This window comes from Myotis daubentonii, chromosome 11 (assembly GCF_963259705.1).
Source record: "Myotis daubentonii chromosome 11, mMyoDau2.1, whole genome shotgun sequence".
Classification (NCBI taxonomy): domain Eukaryota; kingdom Metazoa; phylum Chordata; class Mammalia; order Chiroptera; family Vespertilionidae; genus Myotis; species Myotis daubentonii.
The window spans coordinates 48,527,712-48,539,821 of NC_081850.1; the positions used below are offsets into that span (position 1 = coordinate 48,527,712).

The 12,110-nt window shown below is 40.2% G+C and overlaps 1 protein-coding gene across 5 annotated transcripts in view; it reads right to left on the minus strand.

Annotated features, from left to right (window-relative positions):
* Nucleotides 1–12,110, minus strand: part of KIF27 (kinesin family member 27) — a 76,323-nt gene that overhangs the window by 58,104 nt on the left and 6,109 nt on the right. For all 5 annotated transcript variants that reach the window (XM_059657024.1, XM_059657025.1, XM_059657023.1 and 2 more), the window contains one exon: nt 5,333–5,533. Coding sequence is in view for 4 of the 5 variants with exons in the window: in XM_059657025.1 (XP_059513008.1) it covers nt 5,333–5,533 (201 nt within the window). In the remaining variant the exon portion in view is untranslated. The remainder of the gene's footprint in view (nt 1–5,332; nt 5,534–12,110) is intronic.

Below are 12,110 nucleotides of genomic sequence, written 5' to 3' on the forward strand. Positions count from 1 at the left end.
ACTATAAATTATAGCATAAATTTTATATAACTTTTCTAGTGTTAGGGTATAGCTTAGTACTAGGTAAGGTTCTCAAGCCCAGCTGCAAATCACCTGGGAGGGAGCTTTATAAAAAAGAAAGTACCTGTGCCCAGGTCCCATCCCAGACTCATCTACACTAATAAAAGACAAAGATGCTAATTGACTGTACCCTTGCTATGCCCCAAGCCATGCCCACCAGCCAATCAGAGCGACTATATGCAAATTAACCCAACCAAGATGGCGGCTGGCAGCCATGGAGCTGGAGCAAGCAGGAGGCTTGGTTGCCCCAGCGTTGGAGGAAGCCAAGCTTCCCGCAGGCCCTGGCCAACTCTGAGCTCCACTCAAGGCAACAAAGTTTCAATTATAGAATATAAACAAACCCAAGATACCTGCTTCCAGCCAGCCTCCACTGGGAGCTTGGGTGGCTGGGGACTGTGGCCAGCCTGCAAACAGCCATCAACCCCTCACCCAAGCTGGCCAGGTACCCTAGGGGGAACCCCCACGCTGAAGGGTCTGTGTCCAGCCTGAAAACAGCCCTCAGCCCCTCACCCAGGCTGGCCAGGAACCCCAGTGGGGACCCCCACCCTGAAGGGGCTGTGGCCAGCCTGCAAACAGCCATCAGCCAATCACCCAGGCTGGCCAGGCACCCCAGCAGGACCCCCCTCCCTGAAGGGGGTGTGGCCAGCCTGCAAACAGCCATCAGCCCCTCACCCAAGCTGGCCAGGCACCCCAGCAGGACCCACCACCCTGAAAGGGGTGTGGCCAGTCTGAAAACAGCCATCAGCCCCTCACCCAGGCTGGCCAGGCACCCCAGTGGGACCCCCACCCTGATCCAGGACACCCTTCAGGGCAAACCAGTCAATCCCGACCCATGCACCAGGCCTCTATCCTATATAATAAAAGATTAATATGCAAATTGACCCTAACAGCAGAACCACTGGGAATGACTGGTCACTATGACACACACTGACCACCAGGGGGCAGACGCTCAATGCAGGAGCTGCCCCCTGGTGCTCAGTGCACTCCCACAGGGGGAGCTCTGCTCAGCCACAAGCCAGGCTGACAGCTTCCAGTACAGCGGTGGTGGTGGGAGCCTCTCCCACCTCCTCAGCAGTGCTAAGGATGTCAGACTGCAGCGTAGGCCTGCTCCCTGCTGGCAAGTGTACATCCTCCGAGGGCTGCCGGGCTGCCAGAGGGATGTCTGACTGCCAGCTTAGGCCCAATCCCCCGGGGAGCGGGCCTAAGCCAGCAGGTGGTTATCCCCCAAGGGGTCCCAGACTGCGAGAGGGCACAGGCCAGGCTGAGGGACTCCCCTGAGTGCACAAATTTTTGTGCACTGGGCCTCTAGTTCATTAGAATTTCTGAAAAGTAAGGCCCAGAAACCAGTACTTTAAAAAAATATATTTGTATTGCTTTCAGAGAGGAAAAGAGAGGGAGAGAGAGAAACATCAATGATGAGAGAGAATGATTGATCTGCTGCCTCCTGCACACCCCACACTGGGGATCAAGCCCGCAACCGGGCATGTGCCCTGACCAGGAAGAAATTTTAGTGAACTCCTGGTTCATAGGTTGACACTCAACCACTGAGCCATACCAGCTAGGCACCAATACTTTTTAAAAAGCTTCAAAGGTGGTGCTAATTGTGCCACTTCCAGGTTGGATACCAACCATTGCTTCACACAAAGGACTCAATAAATACGTCAAACAAGTGCATGTTGTAAGACATTATGTAAGATATATGGCAATTTGTCTTAACACAATTTGTTACATCCTGAAAAAAATTTTTGCAGAATTGATATCAGTCAGGGAATATTTTGACCATTAAGTTTATCAGGAATGACAATGTACCCTCCATACTGTGAGATAATTTTAAAATAAATGTATTATTTTTGTAATTTTTAATAAAAGATAAAAATATTCAGTAAATATATTTCATGATACAAAAGCTCAAAACTCCAGCCTGAATTCTGTTCAGAAAAAAATAGCTATATTGAATTATCTAATCTATATATATAAAAGCCAAGGGACCGAATGGCAGCAGAACAACCAGAATGACCAGTGGCTATGCCGTGCACTACAGCGGCCAACCAGCCTGATCAGGGGCGGGGCCTGCCATCCAACCACCCACAGCCCTTCCCTCTGCTGCCCGCCCCCCCGATCGCCCAGCCCCCATCACTGAAGTGTGACCTTCAGAAATTCTAAGTAAGTAAATGCTCTCCAGGCTTCATAGACCAGAAATCTGAATGACAAGTGATCAGGAGGAAAACTGCTCATGGTCTGGACCATCAGTCAGGTGTCCAGGGGAGGTGCCCAGCACAACCACCATCTTCCTGCGTTCTCTCTCCACTGCTTCCTACCAAAGAGGGCAGCCACACCACACCACGGCCTCTCTTTAGGGGGTTTGTCAGCAGGGAACTAAACCGCATTACCTGTCTAGGGGGAGGCTTAGAAACAGAAGCTGTAAGTGTCCCTGACACTAAAGTGCCTTTGAAGCTTCAACTCATCCTAAAGCCAACAGCAAACGTGTATACACCCTGCAAAGATCTTTGACACTAATAACTCCCCGCCCTCGCTTCCCCACATCAGGGGTGGGCGGCCGGAACCCACCCATGCACGAATTCATGCACCGGGCCTCTAGTAATTTCATAAACTACTATGTATGCTTTCTAAAAACAAACAAAAAAAACCAAAAACAATTTCTCCAAATGTCCAGGAATGCCATGGCTGCCAGACAGGGTCTCTAAGAAGATGAGCTTTACTGCCCCCTGCAGGCTGCTGTTTCAATGACTATAGCCATCTTACTTTCCTAGCTGCTAGGAAACTCCCTCAAGGAGTGACTCCATCACCAGGACCCTTTATCTCCTGGAAGGTTCTACTACATGTGTTTCCTAGGTGAGGAAGACATCCAAGAACAGTCACTTGTTATTAATAATAGTGAAAATTTTGGAACAGCCTAAATATCCAACAATGGAACAATAGTTAAATAAATTATTATAATACATTCAGAAGACAAATTACCACCTGACCACCAAGAGTCACAAGGCTGAAGACTATTTAAAGCCATGTGAAAATGCTCACAATACAAATATTAAGTGAAAAAATAAGATGTAATACTGTATGTGGGGGATCGCAAGTACATTAAAAAAAAAAAACAACTCTACGTGCATAGAAAAAGAAAACACAACAATAAGAGAAACTATTTTGGGTTCTGGGATCAAAAATAATCTTTTATTTTCTTCCTCATACTTTTTTATGTTTTCAAAGTATTTTATGTTGAATATTTTTCCTTTCAAATAAAAGAAGCATAAAGTATTATTCTTTAAAATACTTGCATTTTATAAATGGTGTTGGGAAAATTGGACAGATACATGCAAAAAGATGAAACTAGACCACCAACTCACACCATACACAAAAGTAAACTCAAAATGGATAAAAGACTTAAACGTAAGACGGGAAACCATAAAAATACTAGAGGAATCCACAGGCAGCGAAATCACAAACATATGCCGAAGGAATTTCTTCTCTGATAATGCTCCTAGGGCAATGGAAACTAAAGAGAAAATAAACAAATGGGACTACATCAAAATAAAAAGCTTTTGCACAGCAAAGGAAACCATCAACAAAACAACAAGAAGATCCACTACATGGGAGAACATATTTGCCAATGATACCATCGATAAGGGTTTAATTTCCAACATTTACAGGGATCTCATGAAACTTAACAAAAGGAAGATAAACAATCCAATAAAACAATGGGCAACGGACCTAGATAGACACTTTTCGAAAGAGGACATACAGAAGGCCGAAAGACATATGAAAACATGCTCAAAGTCACTAATTATACGAGAGATGCAAATCAAAACGACAATGCATTATCATCTCACACCTGTCAGAATGGCTATCATCAACAAATCAACAAGCAACAAGTGTTGGAGAGGATGTGGAGAAAAAGGAACCCTTCTGCACTGCTGGTGGGAATGCAGACTGGTGCAGCCACTGTGGAGAACAGTATGGAGCTACCTCAAAAAACTAAAAATGGAACTGCCATTTGACCCAGTGATCCCACTACTAGGAATATATCCCAAGAAACCAGAAACGCCAACCAGAAAGGATATATGCACCCCTATGTTCATAGCAGCACAATTCACCATAGCTAAGATTTGGAAACAGCCTAGGTGCCCATCAGCAGATGAGTGGATTAGAAAACTGTGGTACATATACACAATGGAATACTATGCTGCGGTAAAAAAGAAGGAACTCTTGCCTTTTGCAACAGCATGGATGGAACTGGAGAGCATTATGCTAAGTGAAATAAGCCAGTCAGAGAAAGATAAATACCACATGATCTCACTCATTTGTGGATTATAGAGAACAACATAGACTGATGAAAAGGGACAGACCCAAAGACTGAGAAACAGCAATCAGGCTATCAATCCCCAGAAGGAAAGTAGGAGAGGGCGGGGGTAAGAGGAAGAGATCAACCGAAGGACTTGTATACATGTATATAAGCCAAACCAATGGACATGGACCAGGGGGATGGGAGCATGAGTGTGCGGGGCAGGGCGGGGGGGGGGGGAGGTTGGGGGTTAATGGGGGGGATGAGGACACATTTGTAATACCTTAACTAATAATAAAAAAATAAATAAAATAAAAAAAATAAATAAAATGTGACCTTTCAAACATTAAAAAAAAAAAAAAATACTTGCATTTTAACCCTCCCCTTCTAACCGTCTCCTATTTCCAAACAAATGGATATTTAATGAGATTAATGGTTGTAAACACAGAAAATCAGACCTTGAGAAGCTCAACAAAGGACAGGTAAATGTTAATATGGAGAAGCAAACACATAAACTCTCTACTAAAAAAAAATAAGGAAGCAATAGGTATGCTGGGACAAAAATCAAAGAACAAAGGTGAGTTCTAGATCAACCTGGCTGAACACCAAAGGGAGAAGCCACCCCCTATCTTGGGGTAACTCTGAGGGGGAAATAAGTACAAAAATTAATCTAGACTATTTCTCAGTCTCACTTAAGGTCAGTATCGGGAGTGGAAGGAAGTGGGGCATTTTTAGGAACTAAGTATCATCTTGAATTACAACTTAATAACATCATCTTGCCTAACAGTTGAACTTCTACTTTTCACCTGGGCAATTTAACTGATATTGTTAATCAATAAGATATTCAATTTTAAAGTAAAAACAAATTCATTTTACTTCTATGTGTTTCTAAAGCTTTGTTGGAATGTATCCAGAAACTGAATTAAATCATATCCATTTGCTAAAGAAGGCTATCTAGTAAGTAGGCTACTTTACCTGTGTTTCCTTTTTCATCTTCTCGGATGTGAAGATCCCTCACAGATGTCTCCAATTCTAGAAGATCTCTTAGGTCTTCCTTATATACTTCTATATAAGAAACTTTTACTTTAAAGTCAGTGCTAGGATTTTCGGAAATGTTTTGAAATATTTCTTGGATAGCTCGAGGAATGATACCCTTTTGACCTTCTACAACTGAAGCTGAAATTTTAGAAAAAAGAAAAAAAAAGCACATATGAAACTTAAAATATAAGAAAAGCTACAACATGATAGTGACAATCAATACATTTATTTTCTTACAATTCTCTATACTATCAATCTTTTAAATCATAACTACAAAATTCATAGTTAAAAGTTTGCACATGCATGCCCTTACTCAAAATTTACTCATGCATTCATTCAACAAATATTTATTTAGTACCTTCTTTTTGCCAGGCAGTATTCTAAGACCCTGGGAACCATTAGTGAACAAAACAGAAGAAAAAAAATCCCTGCCCTTATGGGACTGTACTGAATATAGACAACAGCAAAAAGAGAGTAACTGATAAGTGAATTAAATGGTATATTAAAAGTGATAGGTATTCCAGATAAAAAACTGAGCAGGGTAAGGGGGAATGGATGTGTAGGTGCATCTAGGTGGGAGGTGTTTGCAACGTTAGGTAGAAAAGTCATGATGGGCATCATTGAGAAGCTGACATTTAAGCAAAGACTTGAAAGAGGTGGCAGAGGAACCATGTGCGTATCTGACGGAAGAGTAACGCAGGGAGAGAACAACCAGTACAAAGACACTAAACTGATGTGATCCATTAGCAAGAAGGACAGTGTGGTTGAAGCAGAGAGAGCGAGGGGAGAGTGACAGGGGATGAGGTCAGAGAGATGACAGAGCCAGAACATATAAGTCTGTGTAGACCACAGTAGACATCGGGTTTTATTGTGTGAGAGCAGAGCACTGGAGGATAGTAGTAAGTTGCAATGTAAGATCAATCTAAGTCTGGTGTTTTGCAAATGCCATAAAAGGGCAGGAGTGGGTGTGGGGAAACCACTTAGAAGGCTGTGCAGTAATCCGGGAATCAAGAGGGTTGAGCAGGTTAATATAATGTGGCTCACAGCAGGATGGTAGCAGAGAAAAGATGAGAAGTGACCCAATTTGGGATCTATATTGAAAGGTACACCATTAAGATTCCCTGACAGATTGGACGTGAAATGTGAAAGAAAGCAATGAGTCAAGAATGACTCTAGCGCTGGCCAGTTTGGTCCCAGGTTCGATTCCAGTCAAGGCATGTACCTCAGTTGCAGGCTCCTCCCTGGCCTGAGCCCTGGTCAGGGAGCATGCAGGAGGCAACCGATCAATATGTTTCTCTCACATCGATGTTTCTCTCTCTTTCCCTCTTTCTCCCACTCTCCCTAAAAATCAATGGAAAAATATCCTCTGGTGAGGATTAACAACAACAAAAGAATGACTCTACGGTTTTTTCTTGAGCCACTGGAGTTGCCATCAATAAATATGGGTAAGAGTGGGGACTGAGTTGGTTTGAGGGGAAAATAGCAGAAGTTCATTTTTTGACCAATTAAGCTTGAGGCGTCTGTTAGCATCCAATTGAGATATTTAGTGGCCAATTGCAAAGATTAAACAGGCAATAGTTGGATATATATTAAGTCCAGAGTTCAAGACAGTAGTCTGCAGTGGAGATTTTTTTTTAAATCGGAAGTCAGCTACATATAGATGGTATTCAATATCATGAGACTGGATGAGATCAGGGAAAAAAGTAGTCATATACCTCTTTTCCTTCATCACTTCCACAACCCAGAACATAGATCTGCACAACATTATGAATGAACAACAGTGCATACTAGGGACTCAGATACTTGTACACCAATTTCCATAGCAGCATATTCACAACAGACAAAAAGGGGGGAAACTCAAGTGCCAACCAACACAGGAATGAATAAGCAAAATATGGCATATAGATAAAATGGAATATTATTGTCATAAAAAGGAATAAGGTTCTGATACATGCTACAAGGAGGATGCCCTTGGAAACAAGTGAAAGAATCCAGACAGAGGAGGACAAATATTATATGATTCCACTTCTAAGAAATATCTAGAAGATGAAAATTCATACAGAAAAGAAGTAAATAGAGGTCACCAGAGGATGAGGAAGGGGAGTTATTTCTTAATGGATACAAAGTTTCTATTTGGGATGCTGAAAAAAAAGGCAGTGATGGTTACAAAACATTAAGATTATGGTTAGAGCACTATAATCTTAAAATGGTTAAAATAGTAAATTTTATGTTATACTAGAGGCCCAGTGCACGAGATTCGTGCACGGGTAGGGTCCCTAGGCCTGGCCAGTGATCAGAGCTGATCAGGGCCTTCTGGCTGCTGGCTGGGGACAACCTTCCTCAGCTGCCGCCCGCCAGCCAGCACCTTCCTTCGTTCTGTGCCACCCCCTGGTGGTCAGTGCACGTCGTAGCGAGTGATAGAACTCCTGGTCTCCCAATCTAACTCCTGTGGGGACACTTTGTATATTAGCCTTTTATATATATAGATATAGATATTTAGCATATATTTTTTTAAATAGTAAAAAAAGTACAATATAAAATTTAAAATAAATGAATAAATGAAATAATAAATCGGGACTTAAGGTTAAATAAGTTTCTATAGGCCAATTTAGAAACAAACCTACCATTTTCAGCATTGTTTCATGGTAAATATATTACAAGCTACAAAACGCTGGTTTACAAATGAACCTTAAAACCCACTTGTTTCCAAGCTGAAGATTACCAATGTTTAAATTTTTGGCAACAATCATCCTGAAAATCTGAACTTCTATTAAATTGGACTGCCTTTCACCTAATTTAAGATGTAATACTGCCATCGTGTGGCATGTACAGGAAGCTGTAGGTTTTCCAATACAAGGGAGAAAGTGGATTCCTTTTTGACAGCTTCCAGGAACAAGATAATAGCAATATCTATAAACCAAAGTATAAGCATTCTGGATTAGCCAGTATGTATAGATGATCATTACCCACTTCAAAAGATAAGAAAAATCCCACAAAAATTCAAAAGACTTATCAAAAAGCTCAATTTCAAATAATATTAATAATAAAGCTTCAATACGTATTTTGGTAACCTATAAATCACATTTCAATGTTAGGCTTATATTCCTGAAATAAACTATTTCAGAGAGAGAAATTTATAAAGTTTTGTACCTCAATAGTGATCATTTAGCTATTTATTATATGCTATTTAAAGAGTAGAGAAATAAAAGTTTTTAAAGATTAGGCCTAGTAAAAGTCAGTACATCCAAGGTTCTGAAAAATTGGAAAATGAATATTAGTTTAAATAAGAATCATATTAAATGCCCTTGTCCGCTTAGCTCAGTGAATAGAGCGTCGGCCTGCAGACTGAAGGATCCCAGGTTCAATTCCGGCCAAGGGCACATGCCTGGGTTGCGGGCTTTGATCCCCAGTAGGGATTGTGCAGGAGGCAGCTGATCAATGATTCTCTCTCATCATTGATGTTTCTATCTCTCTCTCCTTTTCCCTTCCTCTCTGAAATCAATAAAGAAATATATATATTTTTAAAAGAATCATATTAAAAAATGAGAAATTTTCATTCTGTCATAGTACGTAGCATGATACCCCAGATACAGCAAATGCTCAATAAATTATTTATTGGGGGGGGGGGGCGGAAACCAACATTATTTCCATGGTCAATAATTAAACAGCAGACAACTGACCCAGAATTGGAAATTTCATGTGATGAAATAATACTCTCAGAATTGTGAATGTCAATCTGGGAAACTGAAAATGCTCACTGGGCTGACGCTCTATCCACTGAGCCAAACCAGTTAGGACCAAAATTTATTTCTAATGGTGGTCTATTTCTTCTGATAAAGAGCACCTCAGAATAGTTAAAAGTATTTTAGGACAATAGATAACTTTTTTCCTTAAAGCACTAAAATTACACTCCTGGCCTCTTAATAAAAAAAACAATATAGCTATGCCTGGCCAGTGTAGCTCAGTGGTTGATTCCCAGTGAGGACACGTGCCTGGGTTGCGGGCTTGATCCCCAGGTGGGGGCCATGCAGGAGGTAGCTAATCAATGATTCTCTCTCATCACTGATGTTTCCATATCTCTCTCCCTTTCCTTTCCTCTCTGAAATCAATAAAAATATATTTTTTTAAAAAAACCAATATAGTCCCTAGCTCAAGTATGTCAAACTTGTGGATCACAGGCTGCATGCAGCCCACAACGAATATTTTTGTGGCCCAGCCAATATAACGGTATATAAGAAACTTTTTAATAAAAATTTTGTAACTTAATTTTTACAATATCCTATTATACATATTAATAACGAACTACAACGTTCACTAATGACTGATTACTATAATTGTGTTGCATTCATTTCCCTTACACACTTTACGTGCAGGTGCACCATTTCTCCCCACTAATACTAGCAGCAAATATTCTAGCAGCCGATTGCCACGTCATTAGTCTTGTACTAACTTGTTTGGTGTGCGCAACAGAAAATATTTCGCTTTTGGAGAACAAGAAAAATAGGTTTACTAGTATTTGCATTACGCTTATTAATTTATGCAGTTATCAGTGTCTGGTAATTTAATGTTCAAGAACAAATATTAATTTTTATTAAAATGTCCTATTATTTTGTTAACGATTACTCATTTATTTTAGCCCTTTGTATTCAGCATGTCTCCATTGAAATAAAGCTACGTTTCTATGAAAATTGAAGCTTTTGGTTTTTGCAACCCACATAAACTTAAACCTTATATGGCCCATGTTAGCCTTTGAGTTTGATATGCCTGCCCTAGCTGGTTTTGCTGAGTGAATAGTGTCACCCTGCGGACTGAAGGGTCCCGGGTTCTATTCTGGTCATGGGCACAAGCTCAGGTTGGCTCGATCCCCAGTGTAGGGTGTGGGAGGCAGCCAATCAATGATTCTCTCTCATCACTGATGTTTCTCTCTCTCTCTCCCTCTCCCTTCCTCTCAGAAATCAATAAAAATATATATTTTTAAAAACAATATAGCTATAATAATCACCAAGATCTGAACATTTTATACTCCTATTAGCATAAAGCACATACTGAGTCATTAAGGTCATAAAACATTGGCCAATAAAAAACAAAAACAAGCCAAAACCGGTTTGGCTCAGTGGATAGAGCGTCGGCCTGCGGACTGAAGGGTCCCAGGTTCGATTCCAGTCAAGGGCATGTACCTGGGTTGCGGGCATATCCCCAGTGGGAGATGTGCAGGAGGCAGCTGATCGATGTTTCTCTCTCATCGATGTTTCTAGCTCTCTATCTCTCCCCTTCCTCTCTGTAAAAAATCAATAAAATATATTAAAAAAAAAACACACCAAAAAACTATGATCTTCAAGAAAAGCCACGATAGTAGAAAATCTGAAATGTATTTTATTGTGAGACCCTAAAATAATCTAATATCTTAAATCTCCTATTCCTGTATAACACTAATTCTAAAAAATTGGGCAAGGTAGTGGCGTTAGGCACTTACAGCCCCTCCATTTACTCTTTGGAATGAGGGCTTCCTCAAACCACACAGCCACCTCCAAACCTCCCCACACCCATCCCTGCACTCAATGGGAGATGTTTCTGAAACTTACATATTCTACATTTGAGAAGCATGAAAGTAGAAAAAAAATTGAAAGCCATTATACATATAGATAATACTAACGATCACTTTCAACAGTGATCTATATGCACAACATTCAAAAGTTTGCTTTTAGTATGAAAATACCAATACAATTAACAGTCTCGACAGAAGACTTGGCTTTCAATTCCGCTCTGTCACCTGCCGCCTAACTCAGTAAGCCCTTCGGTGTTCTGTGGCTGGAGCTCCTCACTCATAAATGAAATTATTTTCAAGGTTCTTTCCAGCTCTAAAGGAAATCTTATGATACTATCTTCTCTCAACTATTACAAGCAAGAGAAATTATATCCTAAAGTATTCAGTATTTAAAACAGAAATCTGTATACATATGTAAGGTGATGGATGCATTAACTAGAAGGGAGGAATCCTTTCACAATGTACACACAGATCAAATCATCACAATGTATTCTTAAAATATCTTACAATTTGTCAACTAAACCTCAATAAAGTTGTAAAAAACTTTACAACTGCCTAACAATCTGGCTAAAAAATGGCGGGGAAAAGAGTCTAAGTTACTTTCCTCAAAGTCCTGATTACAGGACTCTTAATATTTACAAGTGGACTATTATAAGATGCAAAATCTAGAAAAAATGCAACATTACATCATGTTAACTCATGTCTAATTTAAATTCTGTTCAAAATGACAAAGGGCTGCCAGAGGCACATGGTTTGGGGGTGTGCGTAATGGTTGTAAGTCCTGAGGTGACTATGGGTAGCCATACTATATTGTATATTTAAAAGTTGCTAAGATTTCTCATCATAAGAAAAAAAAAATTGAAACTGTGTGCAGTGATTCATATAAACTGAACTGTGGTAATCACTGCAATATAAACATGTAACAAATCATTACGCTGTACACCTTGGACTAATATTTTTATGTCAATTTATCTCAATAAAATTGGAAAAAATGTCAAAGGTCTAAACACTGAACATTGTCTTCAACTTGTTTCCTCAAACAAATATAACCATAAATTAAATTGTTTAATGAAAATTCAACTTAAAAAACAATGTTTTAAAGATGACCTATGAGCACATCTGATTATCCTATTCATTATTTCATTCAGTCAATATGCTGAGCACCAGCCC